Source organism: Podarcis gaigeae (assembly GCF_964106915.1).
Source record: "Podarcis gaigeae genome assembly, chromosome: 14".
NCBI classification, from domain to species: domain Eukaryota; kingdom Metazoa; phylum Chordata; class Lepidosauria; order Squamata; family Lacertidae; genus Podarcis; species Podarcis gaigeae.
Window position 1 is genome coordinate 20,342,402 of NC_139690.1, and position 27,865 is coordinate 20,370,266.

Genomic DNA, 27,865 nt, shown 5'->3' on the forward strand with positions numbered 1-27,865 from the left:
GCCTCTCAGATTTATTCAAAGATTGTAAACCCCTTCATCTCACCAGAAAGTTGCAGCAAAGTTCTGGACACATGGCCTCATATTGTTTGAGTTCTGATTCAGGCCGGTCAAGATCTGGTTTTGACATGAGCTTCTCAACATCTGTCTCTAAGTCATCATCCTGCAGAATAAGAGCCAGAAAGGTAATTGTGAAAGGCACCATCTACTGGTACCAGGGTTAGGGAACCTGTGGCTCTCCGAATTATGTTGGACTTTAGCTCCCATTATCCCAGGACATTCTCTCCCTCCCTCCCACTCCACCCATCTCCGTGGTGGTGCCATGTCAGGAATGGTTAATTCTTGGTTGAAGGATTGCTTGGACTCCCTAAACAATTCTCTCTCTCTCTCTCTCTCTCTCTCTCTCTCTCACACACACACACACACACGGACCTCTCCATTTTTGTCAATAGGGAGGTGGGTTTCAAGGCAGTGTACTTGGTGTCCCCCACCTTCACAACAACCTTGTATATGGGTTAGGCAGGGATGGATAGGAGCTGGCCCAAAGTCATCTGGTGAGCTTTATTTGTGGCTGGGTGGGACTTTGAACTCTGGTCTCCCATGTCCTAGTTGAACATTCCAACCACAACACTGGCTGCACCTGTTAAAGTTTCCTCTTCCCACATCTATTAAAGATGTAGGAGTCCTGGCCTTTTTTGTTGTTTATTATTTGACGCATGGATGGTTGGCCTTAAACAGTGTCCAAAAGAATACATACTTCCTCCTTATTCTCCACATCCTCATTCTCTATGTCCTTCTCGATTTCTTCTTCAACATCATATTCACAATCATCTGCAAGAAGATAAAAGAGAGTATGAGCCATTGACAAGACTAAGAGTCCCACTGATGACCAAACTACCCAAGAGGTTGAGCTCTTTCACATCCAAGGATAAACAACAGGGAGAATTTCACAGCACATGAATGCCTCAGCTGTTTCCTAACATGTAGGAGTTATCTTTTTTTAAATGACCCTTTTAAGCAGGAGAGGGGAACCTGTAGCCCTCCAGATAGCTAGCTTTAAAAGAGGATTCGACTAATTCATGGATGATATGTCCATCAATGGTGACTAGCTATGATGGTTTATGTTCCGCCTCCGTAGTTGGAAGCAGTAATGCTTCTGAAAACTGGTTGCTAGAAACCACAGGAAGGAAGAATGCTCCTGTGCTTGAGTCTTCCTGGAGGGTTTCCCACTGATGCAGCTGGCCAACCACTGTGAGAACAGGATGCTTGACTAGATGGTCCACTGGCCTGATCCACCATGCTCTCCTTATGTTCTTAGATGTTCCTGGACCTCAGCTCCTATCACCTCTGGCCATTGGCCTTGCTGGCTGGGGCTGATTGTAACTGGAGTCCAACAACATCTGGAGGGCTGCAGGGGTCACAGGAAGCTTATTTATATGGACCATTGGTCCATCTAGCTCAGTACTGACTACACTGACTGGCAGTAGCTTTCCAAGACTTTTAGGAAGGAGTTTTCCCTAACCCTACCTGGAGATGCCAGAAATTGAACCTGGGACCTTCTGCATGTGAAGGAGATGCTCTACCACTAAATGACAGCAATTCCCCAAAACGAAGCTCCTCCTCATTTTAGTAAGGCTTGCACAACAGAACATCCGGCAGATTTTGCTTTAGCTCACTCCTTCTCTCTTTTTCAGCCAGCACCTCCTCCTTTTCCACTGTTACTCAACCCTAGCACATATGATGATAACTTCAGTTCGGTGGCAGCTGGGGCCCCTTGGGACTGATGGAGCAGAGAGCAAGGAGCCCAGCAGTAGGTGGAGCCAGAGCCAATGACATGCAGAACCAACCCATTCTAGTTTTGTCCCCATCCTCCTTCCTGCTACGTTCTACAAGGGCAACACTCAGACTGTTGGGGAGGAAACTGACAGGCAGTGGCACCCCCTGGGCTGGTTGTAGGTTTTAAAAAAGCAGGCCAGTGGGAACTGACTGGGAACCAACAGAGGTTGGTGGAGCAGTCGCCCATTCATTCAGTCTTGATTCATTCCTTTCCCCTTCCCACTTAACACATTGAAGTAATTTACAGTACCTTCAGACTTTGGATGTGAAGGTCCAGTTGCCCCAGGGATGGGAAAGGAATAGGAGCTGCTGAGAGTAGCTGAAGGAAGTGGCGTCTTGGGGTAGGTTTTCCTCAGGATCTGAATCACCGTATTGACTATTGGATCCAGACTCTTGCTGCCCAAGTAGTCCTAGATACCAATGAAGAAACTTAGACAGTTCTTTCCCTGCTGCAATTATTCCTCAAGACGGGGATAAGAGCTCTCAAGCCAATGAATCAAATACCTTCAGACCTTTACAACTGAGCTTCAGAACTCCTCTGAGGTCACACGCCTTTCCAGTTTACAACCCTCATCCCCATGCAACATCCCTCAATGGCTGTGCTTTGTGTCCTCCTTCGGTGCTTTTGCCTGAGTGGAATGTTTCCTTCAACTCTGATTATGCCTCTCGCTGGTCTGGAATGAGGGTGGGAAGCTCAGACTTTTACCATGTAGAGGTAAGAGTCACACTTTTTGCCCCGCCCACTTCTGCTTCTGGCCCCACCCACCACTAGCATGCAACCCCACCCCTGGAAGGATGCCGATGAGCAAGTGCAGCCCTCAGGCTGCAAAGAACTCCTCATTCCCTGCTCAAGATTTTTATCCACAAGGATCTCAGCTACTCCTGGGGATTTTGCTGCACCATCCTAACAATGTTTATTCAAAAGGATAAGAAGTGACAAAGACAGCTCTCTGTGGAAACATCTGAGTGGCAGGCACAGCCCTGACTTCCTGTGCAGGGTTGTTCAAGAATTCTGATAGAAATGGAAATGGGAACAGGAATTGCCGATTGTAGCTAATTCATCACGTGCCCAGAACAGAAATCAATCCAGCGAATACAATTGGTATTTGCTCCTGTTGCTGCTGCTCTCAGTCCAGAAATAATACTTAATTTATTAAGTTTCTTTCCCATTTGCATTGTGTTTCCTTTGTGTTGGAATGGATAGGGTAGAATAACACAAAATAGCAAGGTAATTTACAAAATTAATTATGCAATTTATGTAATTTCACCCACATTGGACAGTGAGATGAATAAAGTGATTTTTGACAGAAGACAAACTGCAGCAGCATGCAGACAGTGCTCCATGCAACTAATACAAGCCAAAACAGGAAACAAGGCCTTTGTACATTCTTATTCCTCACCTGAACACTGATTCATGCACTTCTGCCAGATCTGGTGGGGAGGCAGGTGCTCCCATGAACCTATGAAACGTCCTTCTGGATCAGGCCATGGTCTGGTTTAATCCAGCATCCTATTCTCATAGTGGCCCTTTTCTGCACTTTTTCCAGATCTACAACTTCCTTTTGCAGGGGGTGGAGGTGGCAGTCAGAACAGTGCAGTGTATTCCAAATATGCTCACACTATGGATGTGCATCAAGTCATTACACTCAACACGGGTGGAAGCTGTCTCAGCAAATGTGCCAGGGTTTGCATGAAAGTGTACACTTGTCGATTTGTACAGCTTCACCATTGAATATACATGTACACAGAATATACACTCAGCATGCTGATTGTACACTCATTGCATGTAACATGTGAACACGGCTACTGGCAAAATACCACCATCCGTAAACATCAGATACAGGGTTGGAGTCTACAGGAGGGTTTTTTGATTGTTAGATAGATTTTTTTATCCCATTTCCATTAGTAAAAACTGGCTCTGTTGTCGTTGAAACTGCATTGCTGTCATTATTATTGAACAACTGGGTTGGTCAACTTGCTAAATTCAGTGATTACTTCTTTTAACTTCTAAAGCTGTTCAAATCCAGTAGACTGGTCATTACCTGGCTTTGATCCCTAGAAATTGCATCTGGCTTTTCTTTTCAAAATAAATTTTGTTATTAGTACACAAAAATAAAGTAAAGGTAAAGAGCATAAACAAATACTGTTACAGCAGGTTTAAAGCAGCATAAGATTGGGACGCAGGTGGCGCTGTGGGTTAAAGCCTCAGCGCCTAGGACTTGCCGATCGAAAGGTCGGCGGTTCGAATCCCTGCGGCGGGGTGCGCTCCCGCTGCTCGGTCCCAGCGCCTGCCAACCTAGCAGTTCGAAAGCACCTCTGGGTGCAAGTAGATAAATAGGGACCGCTTACCAGGGGGAAGGTAAACGGCGTTTCCGTGTGCGGCTCTGGCTCGCCAGAGCAGCGATGTCACGCTGGCCACGTGACCCGGAAGTGTCTCCGGACAACACTGGCCCCTGGCCTCTTGAGTGAGATGGGCGCACAACCCCAGAGTCTGTCAAGACTGGCCCGTACGGGCAGGGGTACCTTTACCTTTACCTTTAAGATTGCATATTATCATTGAACTTGTTCCAAATCACTGCTTAAAATACCAATTTTTCTATAAACCTTATAAACTGCTGCTAATATAATATCTAAAAAAATTGTGTGGGGGAACATATCTCTGACTGTATCTGAATGGACTGAGAAAATTTGGTCCATAGTAACTATGATTCAGCTAATTTATTATAAAAGAATTCAAACTGCAACTCGCTTTTCATGCATTACCTAAGACTATTTTTCATAGAATCTGCCAGATTTGTTTCTGTGGATGTTTTTCTCTGAACTCAGCTGGAGAAGAGATTCTCTTACACAAATGAGTCAGCACAAGTTGCTTCTGCCCTCTGGGATGGAAGCAGAGCAAGTCCTCAGCATCAGGTAATGCAGTCAGAATGCAAGGATGTCTCTGATTCCACCCCATTATTCTCTTATTTGATTTGCCCTGCACCCCATATTCCTGAGTGCTAGGTGAATGTTGAGAATTAATTCTGGAATTGGAGCATGAACAGTCTGCATCTAGACATTACAGATGCACTTTTCTTCTTCTTCTTTGGCGATCACTCATAGCCGAGTAAGATTGTCTTCCATAATCACGGTTTTAAAAGTGAGTCCGTAAGTGACTGTAGAAGCCAGTTCTGGAACCACATGTCCTTCCACAGTGGGAGCATAGGTTTCAGTGTGGGAGTTGATCATGGTGAGGGTTTGCCAAGCGTGCCTTCCTCTTAGCACATTTCTCCCTTTCATCACACTGACCAACGCACAGTCTTTGCAGTAAGGCTCTATTCTGATGACATGAGTAGTCACGGTGACCAGTAGATTCTTATCTGCTGCAGCCTTCATCCACCTTCACAGCTGTTGTAACATACTGCTTGTTATCTTCCGCCTGTTCTGCTGTTGATGACTTTTTGTATCATGCTTTGTCTAGCTCCTCCCCATTGACTTTACCACCTTGGGTGACCCTGCTGGGAGTACGAGACTCCTGACAGCTTCGCTCACAAGGGTCATAGGAACATGCAAGCCCACTCAGCACTAGGTGATGATCCAGTGAGTGAGAGATACACTTGTGCCCATTGACAAAACACATGCACAATATATGTACAATTGTCTTGAATAAGTTTTTCAAGCACCACATCTCAATGGTAGAGTATCTGCTTTGCATGCAGGAGGCTCCAGGTTCGATTCCCAGTACCTCCAGTAAGGGCTGGAAGAGACTCCCTGACGGGTGCAAGTTAGTGTACTGAGTTAGATGGACCAATGGTCTGAACTCAGTATAAGGGCAGAGTCCTATGTCCTATGGCCATCCAATTGCTATTGAATTGTGCCATTGCATAGGCAGCTTCCTGTGTCCCTTCAGTGTTTTGCTGAAGTGCACATCCGCTCCTGCACATTGATATAAGCATCACAGACCAAAAAGAATCTTAGAATCATAGAATCATAGAGTTGGAAGAGACCACAAGGGCCATCGAGTCCAACCCCCTGCCAAGCAGGAAACACCATCAGAGCACTCCTGACATATGGTTGTCAAGCCTCTGCTTAAAGACCTCCAAAGGAGGAGACTCCACCACACTCCTTGGCAGCAAATTCCACTGTCGAACAGCTCTTACTGTCAGGAAGTTCTTCCTAATGTTTAGGTGATGCAACCAGACACCCAAGCACCCTGGTTTTTAGTTTTGGCAGTGTTTTGTCAATGTTTGCCGATGCATGAGTAACAAAGAGCGAAGGGAGATGTGAAAGAGCTGAAAGCTGCCTGTAAAGTGCTCTGAACCAAATCCAGAAATTGAAAGGGGGAGAAATCCAGTGGAACTGGCAACTAATTGTTGCAGCATGGAATGGTGCTGTTCAGGATTTCAGCGACTCCATTCCATTGCCCACTCCACATTTTCCATTTTGTCCTCAACAGGTTGTTGGCATTCCATGTCTATTGAGGCTGTTCAGTCCTCATCCAGCTGTTTTGAAGGAGGTGTATGGTTTATTGGAGGAGGAGGGCTGCCCTAATCCCCCTAACACTTCCCTCTTGCGTGTGTGGTTGGTGCCTATTTGGTGACATTAAATAATAATAAAAATGAAACTCTTAGCTTGAACCTCAGAAGTAGAGGGACTGAGAGAACAATGGAGATTCCCCAGCGTGTTGGCTTCATTTCAGGAACAAGACTGGTTAATTCAGAAACCGCAAAAGGTTGGGAGGAAATTCACAGGAAGAGAACCTTGGACGAATCCTTACCGCTTTGGTTGTCAGCTAAGCACAAGCCTCTGCAATTCTCTCCTTACAAATAAAAAAAAAAACCCAACCTTTCCCTGCCTGCTAAATGACCGCTGTCTTGGCGGCGAGGACAGAATTCTTAACCATTTCAGATGTGTAGTGTTCCATAATCTTGGAGGCATTGCTGGTACAGCTCACATACCCAAAAGATAAAAGAAAAACCCGCCTCCAGAGAGGGAGAAGCAGAATGGCAACGCGATCATATATCTTTGCTGTTAAGCTGCATGATGCCCATCTACATAAGAATGTGATTGGTTTTTCATCCCTGATGATTTGAGGGAAAGCCTTCCAATTCCCCCATAACAGAAGCAAAGCACGAAGTTCAGTATTGCTGTGCAGAATGGGCGCGTGTGTTTATTAAGACACGCAGCCTGCAACAAAATGTTGCAGTGTGTGCTCACCGTCCCAGCAGGAATTGCCCCATACTCCAAGATACTATCAGTTCTTAACAGCTTTAGGGAGGGCTGTGGCTCAATGGTAGAGCATCTGCTTCGCATACAGAAAAAGGTATCGGGTTCAACCCACAGCATCTCAAAGAATGGCTGGGAAAGACTCTCCATCTGAAACCCTGGAAAGTCACTGCCAGTCAGTGCAGACAATACTAAGTGAAATGGATCGTTGGTGTGATCCACTGTAAGGCAGCTTTCTATTATTATGTATGTTTCCATTGTTGTAGATCTAGAGTTAGCAAATGTTAGAAATTAGTAAAATGGTAGAATTTGGATAATATTTGGAGTATTGATGGGAAGATTCTGGGCCAGTGGGAAAAATAAAGGCAAAGCTTCATTTCCAGGTCAGGGTCTCACCTAGGATAGAGACTGTTGTTTATTAATTATTATTATTATTATTATTATTATTATTATTATTATTATTACTAAATTAATTAATAACATACTGCCATATACCTGGAGGTCTCAGGGTAGTTCACAGAACAAAATCAAAATATAAAACCACATAATCAAAATAAAAACAACAACCCAATGACGCCCCCCCCAAAAAAGAACCTAAACGAACTACCAGTTTCTGGTGCCCAAAAACCAGTTCACTCCTTTTGTTCCACCCTGCCAGTCTTGGGAAGAAACTAAGCACAAAGCTTGACTCAGTACAGTCAGACCTTGGTTTTGAACGTAATCCATTCTGGAAGACAGTTCAACTTCCAAAACATTTGACAACCAAGGCGTGGCTTCCAGTTGGTTGCAAGAGCTTCCTGCACTCAAGCGGAAGCTGCGTCAGATGTTCAGGTTCCGAAAAACATTTGAAAACCAGAGCATTTACTTCCAGGATTTCGTCATTCGGAAGCTGAAACATTCGAAAACTCTCGCTCTTAAGGGGGGGGCAGTTAGAGATCGCTCAGGGTCCAAAGATTGACCAGAATCAACCACAAACACGCCCACAATCGACTTGTTGGGCATGCCTGTTCTACAACATCAGCGGTTGGGGGGGTATTTTAGCCTGTGGGCCACATTTCTCTCAAGGCAACCTCCTGAGGATCACATATTAGTGTTGGGTGGAGCCGGAATCAAAAGCGGTCAGAGCAACTGTAAATTTTACCTTTCTGCCATAGACGAGTTTCTACATTCACACCCACACACCCCTCTCCGTCTTCCATCCGAGCAAGCAAGAGGCATCAACAGAATTCAAGGACAAGCACTTGGGGGGCAATGCTGGGCAAGTGAGAGGTGTGGTCTGGGGAGAGTTCAAAAAGCCTCCTTTCATCCCGTGTGGCCTGAGGTTCTCCCACTTTAGAGGAAATCAACCTTCAAATGCAAACCCAACAGATGCCAGGGCTTCTGCCATGAATCTTTGATCACCTGGGTTGTTTGAAAGAGAGTCTCCATGCCACGTGCGAGGAGGAATGCTTCTCTGCCAGACCGAACATTGGTGATGTGCTTGAGGCAAAGCAGGAGACCCCTCCGGATGTGGAGATAACTGTTGGAAGTATCGTGGTGATGCCAGTCCTGGTACAGCCGCAGCAGTTTATGAATATAGCCTCTGTTCACGGCTCGCCGGCTATTCGACTCTGAAAGCAGAGGACAACAGGTGACTTAGCAGCTGCTGGGGAAGTGCGCAAATGAGGACACAGCTATCATTTACACAAATACATGCATTTTGTTCCATCCGACATGCGGTTTCTCAGGGCCATTAATATTTGCAGGTATAAAAGCGATTCTACCAGGAGATTTCTATTTTCCACTGACAATGCATGACCCAAATCAAAATCTGTCTGGTTCCATGCAGACTTCCCTCCCTCATTGTCTTTGTAGTTGTACACTCTAAGCTGAGCTATAACTATAAGCACTCGTCTTTTCCCCCTTGGGAAAATGCATCATAGATTTTGTAGCTGTAAAGATGCATAAATTTTGTTAGGTGCCATGTATTTTTTTACCCCAGTGCTTAAATGTCCACGGTATCTTTGCAAAGGAGGAGGATGTGGAGCAAAGCAGAACTGGCCACACCTTTGTCGCCTTATTGTTCACACCCCCGCGATTTCCTGGTCCAGTAGGCACCATTCATCACTGCTGATACAGTAGATGAAAGTTAAACTTATTATGCTGCAAGACTGTGCAATGCTTGGCTATAACTTCTGGATGAGAGAGCAATGGTTCTGACAGATGCAAGGCTGATTTTGCTTAAACCCACCCTAATGAAATTATCCATTTCATAAATCTCAAGCAAAGCCCTAACCGACAGCATATCACACAGCCCATGTGGCCCCATATCATTCAATGAGATTGTGTCTGGCTCTGGGAATATGTGCTCCCATTGTAAGGGTCTTTTTTTTAATAAAAAAAAGGTCAGACTCATCAAAAGCTGTCAGAAGCATGGTAATCAAAGAGACCATTGAGCATACCTTCTTGAATCACAATCATAGGGGCTACAATCATTCAGACTGTCTGGTTTGTGGCTTAAGTGTTTTCAAGTCTACTAAGGCACCAATCCTTTGTGACATTATCAAATTGGCCCACAGATACCAATGAAGCCATAAACAAGTGAAAGGACAAGGTTAACACCAGCTCCATTTGTCAGACCAGTCCCAGCTTCAGAGATAACCATCAGCGTGTGTAACATGAATATCTGTGCTAGAAGCAGAGCCTTTCCAATCATCACCCCAAAGCTGTGGAATGAGAAATTGTTCCTCCTTGCTTTTGTTGAAAGAAGAGATCGTGGACCTTCCTTTTTTTCCACCTGGTTCTTTCAGTAGGTTGTTGCAGGGACTAGTAAAGGCCTCTTATATACCTGCTCAGGTTGTCCTTTTATATACCTGCTGGGATTGACAAGGCATCTGACCCTCACCTGAATCTCATAACTCTCCGGACAGGTGATTTGGTCTTGCAGCCACAGTGTGGAAATAAAGGAAGAGATTGCCCACCAGATACCAGGCACTCTACTATTTAAAATAGGCCCCATTGTTTTTGTTACAATCCTCTTCTCAATTAAGTAATCAATTTTAATCTAGAATTTAAATTCTCAAAACGTTCTTATTTGTTAATTCGAGCAAGTAAACTACTGCTCTCACTTCATTACAAATAGTATTTCTACCTGCAACACACTTGAGCAAACCTGCTTCTCTTCCTTTCACAGATATTTTGTTGCCATTTGCAACTGTATCTGCCTCTAATTAGTTATCATTTAACTCTTTGGGGAAATAATTAGCATTACACTTCGTGTGCATGGAAGTTGCCGAACCAATTAACCAACAAGAAGGATTACTGTTACTAGCACCAGTTTTCCCCTAACTTAATATTGCTGGATAGTTTTGATGAACTGCAAAAGCATTTTTAGTTTGCTTTCTGTTGCCACCCTGGAACTTTTCTTTATTAGTGCCACTTTGTTTTGTACGATTCCTTGCAAATGAAGGAAAACAACTTTTCTGCTTGTACATGTTGATAATATAATTTTGGTTACTGAGAAAAAACAAGATTGTACAAAAACAAGATTGGGCGCACGCCTGGCCAGGACATAGGTGTCTTGACTGTGACAAAGGTGACCTGTGTGCTTGCTTAATTAACAGCTGTTGGGAACTTCAAGGTCACTGCTCTCCCTTCATATGGCCTTTGTACTGGACCTGGAGACTCCAATAGAGAGCATTCCATGTCAAGAAGGAGGGCAAGTGGGCATCCTATCAAGTGACAGAGCAGGAGCTACACAGAGCAGGGCCTTTTCTCTGGTGGCGCCCATTGTATGCCTCGCTCTTCCTAGACCTTCTCTCTTTTGGCCTGTATTTTGGAGTTTTATAATTTAGGAAGACTTTGGAAGAACTGGTTGACAAGTCTTATTAGTTGCTGAAGTATGAGCGGATTTTATTTGCTGCTATTCTGTGCTTCTGGTGCACCAGGGTTTACACCATCATAATAGAGTTGGCCAGGATGCCAGAAGGGATACCATTTATGAGCTTTCTCCATTATCTGCAAAGCAGGGGGTGTTCAGTCAACAGTGCAAAAGCTGGGCTGAAGCATTCCCTGCTGGTTACCTGCTTTCAGCAATAGGGGTCGCTGTTTGGTAGTACCCAATTGGTTAGCTGTCAGATTCTAGAGCTCCCTATTGGTGGCTCTTAGGTAATTCACAAAATACAGAGTCAATTCATAAAACACAGTGTTCATTCATAAAGCAGTAGCATAAATCTCCATTGCTACATATTGGGTGTATATTTCAGCGGTTGAACGTACAGGTTTATGGCCATGCTGTAGTGCAGTGCTTAAGCGACTGTGAATAAAAGGTGGCTGGGCTCATTGTCTCAGGGTTTGGGGTGGGGGAGCGGTGACAAAACTGATTTCCAATAAATGCACCCCTTTATTTCCCTAATAAGTCATTGGGTCCGTATTCTAAATAGTGACACTAGGGACTTAGAAGGTGCAGGGCTTGTCAGTCCAAACCCTGCACAGTTCCATCAGGGCTGACCTTAAGGTAATTGGAGCAACTGGGCGATATTGGGCCCCATGTGCCACTCCTAAGGGGGCCCTGCACTAGGGCAATCTTGATGGATTTTATTTGTATTTATAAGATTTTGCAGACTTTGGCTGTGAACTGGGGCCCGGGGGGGGGGATTCAAGTTGTGCCCCACTGCTTCAAATTGGGCCCCACTGGCTAGCCCTGAGTCTCATAGTTGCTGGGCCTGAGTTGCCCTGCCCTTGCATGAAGTCTTGGGTTTGCAATTTTGGGAGAGGGGAGACTGTGGCACTGGGGAGAGGGCAGGCTGGTGAGGCCCCCTAGACTTAGAGGCCCTAGACTTCAGCCTACATAGCCTATACATAAATCCAGCACTGTGGGAAGGACCCCATAATTCCTGGAGAGGCAGTGCTAGTCAGTGTAGACCATGGGTAGGCAAACTAAGGCCCGGGGGCAGGATCCAGCCCAATCACCTTCTAAATCCGGCCCGTGGATGGTCCGGGAACCAGCATGTTTTTACATGAGTTGAATGTGTGCTTTTATTTAAAATGCATCTCTGGTTATTTGTGGGGCATAGGAAATGGTTCATTTTTTATTTATTTTTTCAAAATATAGTCCGGTTCCCCACAAGGTCTGAGGGACAATGGACCAGCCCCCTGTTGAAAAAGTTTGCTGACCCCTGGTGTGGACAATAGTATAAGGCAACTTCCTATCTTTTCTATAAATTCCACAATGTTTTGACTTGTTTTTCTTGCAAATAAAGAGTTATCTGACTCAAAACACACTGGATGATTTGTGGATGACTTTTCTTTAAGATCTTTCTTCTGCCACCTTAGGAACAGTCATTTTCTGCTTTGGACTATAATTGCCGGTCTCTTTAAATTGCTCATTGTCACTGTTGTTGTTTTTTCTCAGAAAGAAGCAGAGCAATCCGCTTTCTGGGGGGCCCCTCCTCTTTTTTCATTTTTTTTCCCTTCTTCCCATAACCACCAAGCAAATGCCTCCAAGATCCGCTTCAGCTCGCTAATTTCCTTTAAAAGCTGCACAAGTTTCTAATGCTGGTGAATGCTGATAGTCGGCAGTGACAAATATGACCAACATTAGATTAAAATAACTGGCTGATAAACAAATTACTCACTAAAAATAAATATTGGATTAAGGGCTTTGGAGGGTAGCATAGTTATGGTAAGAGTGCCACCATGTGGAGCCAGGAGACTATCGTTTGGAAGGAAAGAGAAGGTGGGGGGAGGGGAGGCAAGCAGTGACAGCTCAAACTGAATCCTACAGTCTTTGAATTAATGCACCAGTTATTTAAATTGCAATGTTCAGAGCGTGTGTGTGAGTTTGTGTTTATTTATTTTTAGAGTGACAATTGGCATGTATGTGTCTGTGCACACGTGATCCTATGCACATTAACTTGGAAGTGAGCCCACTGAGTTCAATACCACTTACTCCCTAGCAAGTGTGCGTAGGATTGCAGCCCTGTTTATTTCATGCATTCCCTATTTCCCTAGTGGGTTAAAGCTCCCAAGGCAAACTGCAATATACAAAGGCAGGCATCCAAGTAACACGTTGCGTCAGTGCAAGGATTGACACTTGCACGGCAGAACTTCCCCTCCTCTCCTCCCACCATGTGCCCCTTGAATCTGTTCTAGAGGCAGATTTGTGGAAGGTATGGGGCACAAAGGGAGGGGAAGTCTATTGTGCAAGCCTAAATCCATGCACAGATGGGACTCTTTGGTTGGATATACTGCCTGCACAGTGCAAAACCTCTAACTTTTATAACAGAAGTAATAGCTCCCAGTTAAGTGTTGGAGGGTTCTTATGTTGCTCTGTTGTTTTCATAGCACACGGGGTCACTCCTGTCATTAGGCAGAGTGAGGCAGCTGTCTCAGGTGTAAGAAGCTAGGGGGTGGGCAGCAGCAGCGAGGTGCTGGAGAGGTGCATGCCATGTGATCTGCCTTGCTGAAACATGTCCTAGAGTCATTTTAAGACTTTTGCTTGCCAGGTTGGATGATTGGGAGTGGGTGCGATGGTTGGGTTTGAAATTTACATTCATTGCTTCATCCACATCCAGCTTTGCACACCACTATCATGTCTTCCCAGAAGGAAAGGTGGCCCTCTAGCTGAAAAGTGTTCCTCGCCCCTTCTGTCGGGCAAATGTGTCTGAAGAAAGATGAGAAATTCCCACATGCACCACTCTGGGCTCTGTTTCAAAACCAAGGATTTGTGACTTCAGTGACTCCTAATGATTAGTCCAAATTGTATTAGCATTTTATACCTTGGGCTGACATGGTACCCTGTATATTTTATGGACTACAACTCATCCCTGTCGTCCCCGACCATTGGCTGATAGTAACTTGACTCCAACAACATCTGGAGGGCATCATATCTGATCAGATATCATCTACTCTGACTGGCTCTACCTCTCTAAGGTCTCAGACAGATGTATCCCATCTCAGCTGTCCAAGATCCTTAAGATGCTAGAGATTGAGCTTTCTGCATGCTAATGTGTTTGCTCTTTTGCTGAGCTGGGACCCACACAACCTAGCAAGATGCTGTTCATTAAGTCACACCAGAAGTCTATCTAAGCTACTACTATCTGCTCTGATGAACAGGACTTCTCCAAGCAGAGATTTTATCCAGGCTTCCTATTAGTGGTGCTCTCAGGGAAGGACTTTTGGGCAAATCCAAACAAAGCAGGGGGGGACAAAATTTTGAAGTAAGTTTCCATCTCAAGACAGAAGTGGGACCATGCTTTACCTAGTTCCGCCTTTGCCAACCTGGTGCCCTCCAAATGTTTTGGAGTGCAACTCCCATCAGTCCCAGCCAGCACTGCCTGAAATTAAACAGTGAGTGGAGCCTATTTGATCTCAGCTGGGAGGCAGTTCCACAGAACTGAGCCCAGCGTTACTGAATGTACAACTCATGGTGAATATAACCTATGAATCTACATCTCACTAACAGAGAGTCCTGCAAATCAGGCAAGGATATAAGAAATCATGAGGTATCCCGGACCTAAGTTGTTACAGGCCTTGTAAATTAATAGGAGCATATGGGCAGCTAGTATGAGATTTTAAGGACTGGAGTTATGTGCTGGAGGCAGAGGCTGTTTTAGTGTACCACAACCGGTTTGGCTGCACTGGGCACCACACAACCGGGGGCACCACAGCAATGCCATGGAATAGAGCGAGAGAGGCAAGATACACTGAATTTTAGCATCACATGGAACACTGCTGAAATTTGAGTGTCTGCCACTTCTGGTGGTGTTCTGTCCTCTCCCCCCCCCCCGCCCAACAGTCTAGCCACAGCATTTTGCACTAGCTGAATTTCTAGGCCAGGCCCAGGGGTAGAATAGTAAAGGGTGACCTAACTGTACAACTGCATCCCACCCGAGAATCTGAAATTCAATTGGAAATGCCAGAATTTGAACTTAGGACCTTCTACTTGCAAAGCATGCGCTCTGCCACTGGTCCGCACCAACTCCACATGTTGCCTCGGTATTTATGCTCAACAAAGGTACCCTCCTAGCCTTGTGATCTGTTCTCTGCCTCCTTTTGCCCTTTGCTTATTTTTTTTGCCAAGACTCCAAACTCAAACACTAATATTGACTAGCCTTCTGGGTCAAAAACAGTAATGTCAGGTCTTGCTACTGACAATCAAGCTGCAACGCACGCACGCTCGCAAATACCAGAGGGGGAACAAAACCTGACTTGTGGAATTTTCTCCCATGTACAGTGACTCCTGTAGCATATGTCTGACCAGGTGTTGTTGTGTTAATGCTGCATCTCTACTGCCGGTGTTACTACAATACACACCACACAGTGCTATGCCAACGTAATAGATGTAGCTGTAGTCATGCCAATATCAGCAGGGACACCACAGAGATTTCAGGCTCAGCTAAGATCATCAGGAAGAATCAGCTGTTCTGTATGTTTGGAGGTCTTCTGGAAGCCCCTCCAAATATACAGAACAGCTGATTCTTCCTGATGACCTCAGTTGTATGTTTGGAGGCCCTACCATGTAAGGAGAGTGAGCCACCTGAAGCAGAGTTTCAGGGCCAGCCCTATCAATAGGCAGAGGAAGCAAGTTTGGGACTAGGACATAAAGCTAAACTGTGCATAATCGAAAAAGAAAGCAAAAGCTTTTGATCTCTTCCTTGTGGCCACATCAGAGGAGGAGAGAGGAGGAAGTGGCTAGGTGTGATGTTTGAATGCAGCCAATACTGCTACTCAGATATGTTATCTTTGTTCACACACACACACACACACACACACACACACACACACACACTATAAACAGATAACACGTTTCAGGATTGCTCCCTTCCCCAATCTCCAGTGTCCTCTAGAAACTATCTTCTAACAATGTCCTCCCATCAGGACCCATTCCTTCACCATCTTTGGCCATTACAAAACACTGACCAAACACTGGTGTACTGTGCTCAGCCTTTGCTTTTCAGAGGAGCCCATAGCAAGAATCTCACAACCCTATTAGAGGACAATTTAAGTGCATCTTTAACCAGAACACCCTTCCTGCTTTTAAATGAGTATAAGACAAGCAGAGTATACACTGCAGAGTAAATGAGAACATTATACAGCAGGTTCATTCAAGAAAAACAATCCTCCAACAATGTATAACAGTGGGAAATAGGGAATGGCTCAGATACTGAGCCTTGGTGCATGAGACTAAAGGGCTACAAGCACAGGGACATCTTCATTTTAACTGGTGAAACACTGGAGGGTGTGGAATAGCACCCGCAGTGGCCAAAGTGAAAGATAAATTGAGAACCTACATCTAAGTCTAACTGACTCCCTCATCAAACCAACCCATGCAGAGGGTGGCTTGGCTTGCTTACATGAATAAACTGGAGTTAACCAATGCCTGCCTTCTGCTTTCTCATCCTTGCTAGATTAACTACACAAGTGATCCCAAACAGTCAGGGATCACACCATGAATGGTCCCTTGCTTGGATGGGCCACTGTGGTGTGGCTTCATGTTGATAACACTGAGGGGGAGGGCAACTCCCCCCCCCCAAAAAAAGTTACAAAAATATGACTGGGGAAAGGTGATAATTCTCAGTAACACCATTGGGGGAAAACCTTTGTACTGTTGTCTCAGCTCTAACTAAGCTTCAGTGATATGAAGGTCCTGGAGATGCCCAGGAAAAAAGGATAGCAAAGGGAAACTCTTCCCTTACATTCGTTTCCGCTCTGGAGCGGCCTGTGATCATCTCCCTTATTAAGATTTAATGTCTGAGCCAGAAGGTGTTTCCTCGTTGCAATAATTTGACCTTTAAGTGCCCAGGTTAATGCTAGAGTATTATTTGCAAACGGAGAACATGAACTGCCTCATTTAAGTACAGCTTTCTCTGGATCCAATTTTTCACCAATGCATTCATTCCTAATGCTCATAAAAAACAGGGAGAGAGGGAGAGAGAAGGAGACAGGGGCAACGAGGAAGAGAACGAGATCATGGGTGAGAGAGAGAGAAAGGACAATACTTGCATTGTGATTTATAGTCGGGAAGATTGTCTGCAATGGTAGAGCACTCTTTCTTAATCAAAGCTTTATTAAATTCTGGTAATAAAAGGCTAAGTGTTTTTAGATGGGGAAGAGGCATAATAGGGTATAGCATTCTCTTCACGAACATTCATCCTGAGTGTGCGTGGGCTCATATAAAAGGCCTTTCCGTCTGACAGATACTCTAAAGGGTAGATACAAACTGTCGCATATCAGTTCGGTCATGATGTTCAAGTTCCCCTACCACTTGCCCCCCCTTGGCCATTTCAGATTGGATCAGAAATGAACAGAAGTATCCCCCCCAATATATATATATATATATATATATATATATATATATATATATATATATAAAAATCAGGAAATGCACCGATCCAGATTAACACACCCAAGTCCCATTGGAACTGGTGGGACAAAAGGCAAGGAACCCATGTACAGTGGTACCTCGGGTTACATACGCTTCAGGTTACAGACTCCGCTAACCCAGAAATAGTACCTCGGGTTAAGAACTTTGCTTCAGGATAAGAACAGAAATCGTACTCTGGCGGCGCAGCAGCAGCAGGAGGCCCCATTAGCTAAAGTGATGTTTCAGGTTAAGAAGAGTTTCAGGTTAAGAACGGACCTCCAGAACGAATTAAGTACTTAACCCGAGGTACCACTGTAGTAGATGGAGCAAGATCCAATTGCAGTTAGAGCCAACGAATTCTAGTTTTGTTCCCAGCCTCCTCCCTGCTGAGTTCTGCAAAGGCAACACACAGACTAAGCTGGAGGAAGCTTGCAACCAGAGATATCCTGTGGACTAGCTGTAAGCAAGAAAGCAGGGCGGGGCGGGCAGGGAGGCTGACTGAGCTTGGCTGGGCAGGGCAACGCTTCTCCTAATGGACAGTGCCAGGTCCTTAAATCCCTCCAACTTCCTCTTATCCGCTGCAATGCGTCCTTGAACTCTCTTAAGGTGCTGCCCCCCACCCAGCCCACGTCTGATAGTTAAGTCTTTATTGACAAAGAAGCACTCACAGCAGCTCTCGCAGTGCTCCAAGATACACAGACACAGACACTTCTAGACTCCAGGCAACTGTCCTGCCCTGAAAAGCAGTTGCAGCAACAGGGGCACCACACACACATACACCCAGCTTGTGTATCTGATTGGGGGCACACACATGTAACCTGAGGCTCTGCCTACATGGAAGCAATCACTGCACATCCCTCTTCAAGCCCTTCCAGGAGACAGGGGGTGGGGGTGGCAGGCAGCCCACTGGCCCATCCCTTCCCTGAACACTCCTCCTCCTCTGCTACATCCGGCATCTCTCCCTCCCTCTTGGACAGCTCTGTCCCTTTCTCCTGCTGCTGCCCTGGCTCCTGCCACGCAGCAGCTCACCGGGGTCTCTCAGGCAAGGGTCTTCCCCAGCCCTGCCTGGAGATGCCAGAATTCGAATCTGGGACCCTCTGCATGCAAGGCTCTAACCCCAAGCCAAGGGCCCTCCCCTATGGTCACTGCCAGTCAGAGTAGACATCGCTGGGATAACAATGGCATGTCTCAAGAGAAGGCAGCTTCACAAACATCAGAGCAGTTAAGATATTAATCTTGCCATTTTAGAAACGGCACCCCGGGGGGCATTTTCCCCTCTTACTGCTTTTGTAAGTTATGCATTTTGAGGCACAGTAAATAAGGTAGGACATGACCTAAATATCACATGCAGCCTCCTCTCTTTTCACTGTATTAGTCCTCTGTGCCCTGTTTGCAGTTTCAGACAAGCAGTACTGATTAGGGTGAAGGAGGAAAGAGGATATATCTTTGGGGAAACAGGAACATTTCTACCTACATAGACAGTGCAGGAAAGGGGAGGGTGGGGTGGAATTCAGCGAAGAGGTGGAAAAGCTTACTTGATTTCAACAGAGCTGCCAGAGCTTCAACTGCTGCCCTGGGGAAAGAAAAGAAAAAGAAGGGAAATATCATTTTCTTCCATAATTTCTGTAACCTTTGGCTTCATAATCTCTCCTGCGGTTCCCCCAGCTACTGCAAACTGAGCAGAAGAGCTCTGTGGAAAAACCATCACACTTCCATCATCTTGCACCAGCTTGCAAGGCCTTATCCTTTGCGTTTGGCTCAGTTCTACAATTAGCCTTCTAGCCTTGCATTAGCGTTACACTGATCTGTAGTGACCAGTCAGTACAAACAGCTACCCAATGCGTCGTGAGGAATTAGGCGGAATGCTTTTCTTGACACGACTCCTCCAGATCTCGCTCTCTTTTGCTGTCTAGGAAGCTCCCTGAGACCAAGTCAGACCACTGGGTCCATCTGGCTCAGTGCCAGATACATAGGCCAGCCATTGCTCTCCAGGATTCTGTGCAGGAATCTCTCCTAGCCCTACAACGAAATGGCAGGGGTTCAACCTAAGACCTTCTGCATGCAAAACAGATGCTCTGCCCCTGAGCCGTGCCCCTTCCCCCAATCTCTCAGTGCTGGGAGAAACTGGCTCTGGATTTCAGTGAACTTCCTGGTGCCTAAGCCATGACTGACCACAAAATATTTCCAGGAAGTACATTCTGGGATTCTAGCCAGGAACTAGTCACTGGTTTTCTAAACCAGTTGCATATCTACACCACAAACATAAATATAGAACTAGATATGTGTGTCAGGGACTGGGCAGAGGAGGAGTGGTGGAGACCACCTCCCCAGCCTGACCCTTCCAGAGAAGAAGGAGACAGTTCAGAATTACAACAGGGGTTTGAGGAAGATAACAGCTCAGAGGCAGATGAGGGGGGAAAGCTGGGAAATAATGGGAGAGGAGGAAGAATAAGCACCAGAGGGTGACAGCTGATGGACACAGTGACTTTAGAAAGCATTCCCCTTCTCCCAGGCACTGAAAGTAGGAGAGCAAAGAACTCGGAGGCAGAGGGAACTTCTCAGCACCCATAGTGATGACTCATGAAGGGAGAGAGGGAGTGGTTGGAGACTCACTCGGGGCAACGCCATTATTTCAAGAGGATTCATTTCCAAGCCTCTCTCTGTGAATATTGAATAAACAGCAGTTGGTAAGGACTTTTCCTTGCCTTATCCATTCCTGGCAACCTACCATAGGAGGTTGGCTCCTCTGCCACTTGACAATATGCATCTTGTATATCTTGATTTTTACCTTTTTGTTCTATTACTGTTCTTATATTTGGGTTTTAATATTTCTTTTTATTTTATTTCTGTTATCTTTGGGATAAAAATGTCTCAAGTAAATATGATAAACACATTAGCATAATAACTATTATTAATATTGTAAAATATCATTAGTGGTACTGAAAGCTGCTGGGTGGCCCACCAGGATCAAGGCAACCAAACTGCCCCTGTCTTTTTCCCAGCAAAGCACATCTCACAGAGGGGGTGTTCACACAGTTATAAGTTAAGGCAGCTCCTGTGCGCTCCTGTCACTGTGCTTTTTAAACTGGGTTCACACAGCATTAGCCACAATCCATCTGCATCCTGTAAGTCAGTCAGTCAGTCAGTAAGCAAGTTCCTAGCCTCACATGCTAACCATTTAACCATTCAGCTCCACCGTATACATAACATCTATTCCCCCACTGAATTTCAAAGATGGAGGACTGGTACTTCCAGGTCAGACGTAATGCGGAAAAGTGCCGAAATGCCATTGTTGGGGCAGCTAGCAAAGCAGCTGAAAAGACAAGTTTCTGGAGCATAATGTTGCTGCTCTGTTTCCCTGCTTCTAGGAAGTTCTATGTGTCCACAGCATGCCACATACTGGCATCTTCAAAGCCCCACATGCCCGCTGCGTTGTTTCACCGAAATCACTATATAAACAAAGCCTCCAATAAATCGCATTAGCTTTCTCACCAAGCCAATTATCAAGCTGCAGTTGGAAATAAATATTTTATTGCCATTCAGCTGCCATTCATCACGTATTCAGCTTGGCAGCCAAGCCGAGGCAAGATTGCGGGGCAGAGAAGCCCACTAGCACCCGCTGTTCCAAGGCTGGCCTTCTTCCTTGTTTACAATGCGATCCCACCCCCCTCCCTGCAAAATGAATCAATTGGAGTCCAGAAAAAGCTTTGCAAACAAGCAACAAATCACCATGTAAAAGCCAGCTGGGCTGATGCTTCAGTGCACTGATTGAAAACTAGGGCAGTGATCAGAGCCGCAGAACAGGAAGAAGAAGGAGAAAAAATTATAATGGCCAGGTGGTTACCGAGTGGTGGCCAGTGAGACACCAGCCAGTTCTGTGTATCAGAATGCCACCTGATGGAATGGGAATGAGCAGGCTGTGCCAGGAACACGGCAGTATTTCTTTGCTACATCTCCTTCTGTGTGCACCTGTACATCTCTGCACAAATCAGAAGTGATGCATAAATGACAATGGGGTTTTAACAAGGAAGATGGGGAACATCTGCCCTCTGTCGAATCAGATCCACGGTCCATCTAGCTTGGCATTGTCTACACATTCTGGAAGTGTCTCCCTCTGGGGAAAACCATACATCCTGCAGAAAGGCTAATTCATATTAGGAAGCTGCCTTTCACCCTCTGGCCAGTGGCTCACCTAATAGTACTGTCTACTCTGCCTGACAGTGGCCCTCCAGGGTTTCACAGGAGTCTTTCCGAGGCCTCCTTAGACATCTCAAGGATGGCACCTGGGACCTTCTGCATGCAAAGCAGATGCTTTGCCACAGAGCTTCAACCCTTCCTGCTAAGAAGCTGCCAGGAAATCAGATCCTTGGTCCACGTAGCTCAGTATTGTTGACACTTACTGGAGGTGGCTCTCCAGGGTTCCAGGCATGGGTTTCTCCCTGATGAGAGATGCTGGAGGTTGAACCTGGGATCTTCTGCTTGGAAAGTAGATGCTCTGCCACTGAGCTATCTCACTTCCCAGGATGCAAGGAGGGATGACTCTTCCCATTCTCACTTCTCTCCCCCACCACACCCACACAAGGATTCTGATTGTGATAATCATAGGTATGGCCAGTGAAATTCTCAAAGGGATGGTAGATGCAAGCATGCTCACAGGTGAGTCTGGTTGGCCACTGTGGGAACAGAGTGCTGGGTTGGATGGCCCATTGGCCTTATCCAACAGCCAGGATCTTCTTATGTTCTCTGCCACCTGAATGGAGACCACAGAGGGGCTGTGGACCTCTAGTGCCTGAGATGCAAGGTCAGTCTCAGAAGAGCAGGTGTATCCTGCCCATTAAAAAAAAAAAAATCTCATCAATGAGTTGAGGCTGAGTTCATCCCAGGAACATGTGAGCACAGGAATCTCACATGAGACCATTGGTCCATCTAGCTCAGTTTTGTCTACACTGACTAGCAGTGAAAAAATTCTGCACCCCTGCTTGAGTTCCAAGGCTCCAATCCTTGGTCTCCAGGCTCTGGATCTGACCCTCTAGCAACAATAACATGGGAAAGACTAGTCCTTACTTAGCCCCTGCATTTTATGTATGTTACAGCCTTGTTGGGGTGCCAGACTTCCATTGCTAACCTGAAGTCTCCAGGTTTGCCTACCTCCCTTCAGATGGCAGGTGGTGGGTTTGAATCTCCAGCTGAGAGATGATGATGAAGAAGACAATGATATTATTTTTAAAAATTATTAAGCATTCAGCTTGCAAGCTATAGCCCAGCGGGAACACTTAAACCTATCTGGCCAGAAGCAAGTAGGCTAGATTAAATGTTCCCTGCCCAGGCTCCTGAATCAGATGAGAAGAAATGGTCCCCTCACTTCGGCTGGACCTGAGAACATCCTCTGTAACTAAGCTTTCTATCTTACTTTCCAGTAAGTGATGTGAGGTCTGGGATGCTCCTGACCGTGCAGCAGGAGTGATGCAGTAGAGCAGTAAAGCGAGAGGGGGACACTGTGTCATAGATACGGCAAGTTGACAAATTCACTGCTACATACTGAGAAAGTGAGAGCAGGAGATGGGTGGGTTTTGTGCACATGGTCACCTGGTATCATCATAAGGCAAAGCAATGTTCTTTCCTTCAGCATCAGAGGGAGATAATGAGATGAAGGAGAGAGAAGCGAGGATCTGGATAGAGGTGGGGGGGGGCAATAACCAACAGTAAAATTGCATGGCAGAGGGAGAGAGAGAGAACTACAGAGAAAGTGAAAAGGCTCTGAAGCTGTGAGCATATGCTGCAGCAGAACTCTTGACATTGTGCCCAGTGAAAAACCTGATAATTTTCTCAAGAAAAGATGGGAAATACACAGACAAAGCTCCATTCCTAAAACACAGACCCTCGCCAAGGAGATTCTGATGAATCCCTGTAACAAAAAGCCAAGTTTCACTCCACTCTTGTAAACTCTTTTAAATCTGCCTCAAAGAGAGGGATGGAGGGAAAGAAGATAGATGATAGATTAGATCAGGCTTCCTCAACGTCAGCACTCCAGATGTATTGAGACTACAATTCCCATCATCTCTGACTACTGGTCCTGCTAGCTAGGGATCATGAGAGTTGTAGGCCAAAAACATCTGGAGGGCCGAGATTGAGGAAGCCTGGATTAGATAGATGATAGATGATAGATGATAATGATAGATAGATAGAGATAGATAGATAGATGATAGATAGATAGATAGATAGATAGATAGATATAGATAGATAGATGATAGATAGATAGATAGATAGATAGATAGATAGATAGATGATAGATAGATAGATAGATAGATAGATATAGATAGATAGATATAGATAGATAGATAGATAGATAGATAGATAGATGATAGATAGATAGATAGATAGATAGATAGATAGATACCATCTTCCAGGGGAAACTATGTAAAAATAACGTTGTTAGGCTGGATCACTCTATTTCTGGACCATAATCCTGTGTCTGCATTAATCTGTGGGTTGTTGTTGTTTAAAAAAACAACTATGTATGAAGTTTTATACTTATATACATATTTTATCAGAAAATTCCATTTCATGTATATCTTATCTCAATGTGCATAATGTGCATATTTCTAAGCATATTTTACTCTGAAATATGCCACTTTGTTTTCCATACCTTGGTATGCTTTTGAGCTGAGGATTGCAAAATCTGGAGAATTCATGCTCTGGTCCTTTTACAGTATTAGTCGAAGAGGTGGAGATCTGGTCAGTTCACCGAAAGATGCAGACCAAACAAAATTCTCCTCCATCTCTAGAACTTCAGTGTTAAAAAAAAAAAAAGGAGGCTTGCAAAGCTTCTAAGAGGTAAATTAGTCAAGTAGAACTCTAACTGATAGAACTTTAACTGGTTTAATCACTGAGAGCATTCATTTTATTGATGGGGATGCAAAGCAAAGGCACACTTGCTTATTAGGGGGAGGAGTTGCCAGTTCTCTGGTGTGCTGCTATAATACTGAATACAAAAGGAAATCTTAACCATCGCTGTTAGCTTTTTCAATTTCTTATGAGATAAGTTGCTATTTAACTTGCACATTATGGAGAATGGGCTCCTAGATGGCTGCGGCAGAAGGCAGTTCAGACTGCAGGCACAAAGGACCATATTTTTCAGAGCTTTTCCACTTAAATGCCTTCCTGTGTGTACTTAAACAGCACATCAGAGTGAAAAGTTTGCAGTAATTTTCACCAGGATGCGCCACTTCGCCATATACAAATGACATTTTAATGTGGGTTCTCCCCCCCCCCGACACATTCCTCTTATGAATTCCTTCCCTTGAAACATCCCAAAGCGATTGAGAACTAAAGGCAATTTCAGATCCAGTGCCGATATAGATTGAGATAAGATTCACCACTGTAAAGGCCTGTGGGGAAGGGGAGGGTTTCAAATAGACATTGCAAAGAGAATAGAGGTGGTGTCAGTCTGATATGTAAGGGAGAGCATTTTAAAGGGTAAGTTCCAAGTCACATGGTATGGAATGGGCCTTCTAATGAGATGGTATGCAGCTGCAGGAGGCTCCATTCTGCAGAACTCAAGTGATTGGTTGGGTCTATGAGATAATCTTTTGTAGTTACAGCACACACACACACACACACACACACACACACACCGACTACAGACATACACCCTCAGGGGGAGTACAACCCTGACCAAAGCACACAATTGACCAATTATCTGGACTCAGGGTCGATGAACACCTAGTTGGGCATGTCATTGCTAGCACCTTATTCATGTCATCAGGCCACATCACTGAAACCTATCATGTGACTCACAGGAAATGAAGGAATGAAAACCTATACAGTGGTACCTTGGAAGCTGAACACCTTGGCTCCCGAACAAATCAGCTCCCGAACTATTGAAACCCTGAAGTGAGTGTTCTGGTTTTCGAACATTTTTCAGAAGCCAAATGTCCGTTGTGGCTTCCACAGCTTCCAGTTGGCTGCAGGACACTCCTGCAGCCAATCAGAAGCTGTGATTTGGTTTTTGAACAGTTCCGGGAGTCGAACGCACTCCCAGAACGCATTCTGTTCGAGAACCAAGGTACAACTGTAGTGTGTGTGAGTGTGTGTGTGTGTGTGTGTGTGTGTGTGTATCCCACACTCCAGGTTACGCAGGCACACATCTGCAGCAGAAATATGAAGTTACACAGCTCAGAAAATTCCGCCACTCATTCTGCATGAATAAGCTCAGACTAATAAGCCCAAGGAACCTACATGGGAATATGGGAAACTGCATTACACCAAGTCAGACCATTAATCCAGTATTGTCTATTATAATAATTGACAGTGGCTCTACAGCAAAACTTTCCCATCTCCACCTGCAGATGCCGCAGATTGAACCTGAGGCTTTCTGCATGTAAAGGAGATGCTCTACCAGTGAGCTATGGCTCCTCCCACGTGTCCACATGGTCTCTCTTTGCTTTTCAATCCTGCTTTTCAATCCTCATTTATAAGTAGCAGTTAAACCACAGTTTCCCAATTTGAAGGTCATAATAAACTGTTTTATAAGCCAGGACAGAAGGACCAAATCTAGGCATGTGGAAAGGGGGATGGGTGGAGGAGGAGGGAGCAAAGAGACACCCAGCTCATTCATGGGCTTCTGTCTGGACCATCCCAATACCTCAGACAAAGCTTGGGTGCTATGCAGGTGTGGGTTTTTTAAAAACCAGGTCTGTGACTGTATAATGAAATTTGTATTTGCTGCATTTGTATTTCAAATTATTTGTTGCATTTGTTTTTCAAATTGTTTGGTTAGGAGCCAGATGACTACTCTGCTGCAAATTATTTAGCAGCTTGACAGTGCTGTTTAAAATGCATAATCATATGAGATGCTTTATAATCAAAAAGCCTTAGAGCTAGAGAAAGGGACAAAACCTATAGCGATCTGGCTGCCGAGCCAACCGCTCCGAACAGCAAAGGCCTCTGAAGCACCTCCAAAACCAGCAGGTTGGACAGGGAACAATCAAACAGATTGAAAAATGCTTCTTGCACATTCAATGTGTGCAAACTACGGACATAAGCAAGGAGGAAACTCTTCATTGTTCTCTGTGCCAAATGAAAATGAGATTATCTAACAAGACTGGACAAGCACAAAAATGTGGTAATAAAGGAAAACAATCTTTTATCTTGATACGGCCAAACCCAGGGGCCCATCAAACTTCACAAAATCCCTCTGCAGAAACAGACTTTTGTGTAAAAATTAGGCAGGTATGAGGCCACATATTGATGGCTTCGTGCAGGCAGGATTGGCCATAGCTAGCTACAAGGGAAAACATAGGTGTACACAAACACTGCATGATTTTCATGCTGAGTTCATCATGAAACTGTGTCCCGTGTGGAATTTTGCAAGATTTCTAACAGCCCCTTAGATTTGCACAATAAAAAGAAACAACGGATGAGATTATGACTCCACAACCCTGGGGCCCTCCAGCTGGCTGGGACCAATGATAGATAGATAGATAGATAGATTCTTTATTGTCATTACACAAGTGCAACATTGCACAAGTGCAACGAAATTGGATGCCATCCCTTAAAAACAACAAAAGCAACACAACAACAACAACCAAACAAACCACATTCCAGCCACACCCACACCCACACCCATCAAACTCCCAGGTCACACTATCGAGTTACTGCATTTAAGAAGGCCACAGCTCTTGGATAGAAACTATTTTTCAGTCTATTTGTCCTTGACTTGATGTTTCTGTATCTCCTGCCAGAAGGCAGTAGTACAAACAGACTGTGTCCCGGGTGAGATGCATCCTGCAGGATATTGTTTGCTTTCCTAAGACAGCGGGAACCGTACAGTTCTTCCAAAGATGGGAGGGGATGACCAATAATCCTTTGGGCTGTGGTTATGACCTTCTGGAGCACCTTCCTCTTCCTAGCTGTACAGCTGGAGAACCAGGCACAAATACAGTATGTGAGAATGCTCTCTATGGAGCCTCGGTAGAAGGACACCAGCAGTCTCTCACTCAGATTGTTCTTCTTTAAAAGTCTGAGGAAATAAATTCTCTGCTGGGCCTTCTTCACCAGAGCAGTAGTATTTGCGCTCCAAGTCATGCCCTGATCGATAGTCACTCCCAAAAACCTGAATTCCGCCACCCTCTCCACCCGTTCCCCGTTGATATACAAGGGCTGAATGTCCGCCTTTTTTTTCCTGTAATCCACCACCAATTCCTTGGTCTTAGTCGTATTAAGAGCCAGATTGTTCTCTCCACACCAAGCACAAAGCCGCTCCACCTCGTCCCGATAGGCGGACTCATCCCCTCCTGAAATGAGCCCCACCACCGTAGTGTCATCAGCAAACTTGATGATTTTGTTGCTGGAATAAATGGCTGTACAATCATACGTATAGAGAGTATAGAGCAGGGGACTCAACACACAACCCTGTGGTGAGCCGGTGTTAAGGCTAAGGGCTGTGGACATATGTGACCCTACTCTAACCCTCTGAGAACG

The 27,865-nt window shown here is 45.1% G+C and overlaps 1 protein-coding gene across 2 annotated transcripts in view; it reads right to left on the minus strand.

Annotated features, from left to right (window-relative positions):
* Window positions 1–27,865, minus strand: part of AGBL1 (AGBL carboxypeptidase 1) — a 399,614-nt gene that overhangs the window by 323,082 nt on the left and 48,667 nt on the right. For both annotated transcript variants that reach the window (XM_083712535.1, XM_083712536.1), the window contains exons 6-10: window positions 18,919–18,956; window positions 8,440–8,648; window positions 2,084–2,243; window positions 755–828; window positions 44–160 (exon numbers count right to left, since the gene is read on the minus strand). In XM_083712535.1, coding sequence (XP_083568661.1) covers window positions 44–160; window positions 755–828; window positions 2,084–2,243; window positions 8,440–8,648; window positions 18,919–18,956 — 598 coding nt within the window. The remainder of the gene's footprint in view (window positions 1–43; window positions 161–754; window positions 829–2,083; window positions 2,244–8,439; window positions 8,649–18,918; window positions 18,957–27,865) is intronic.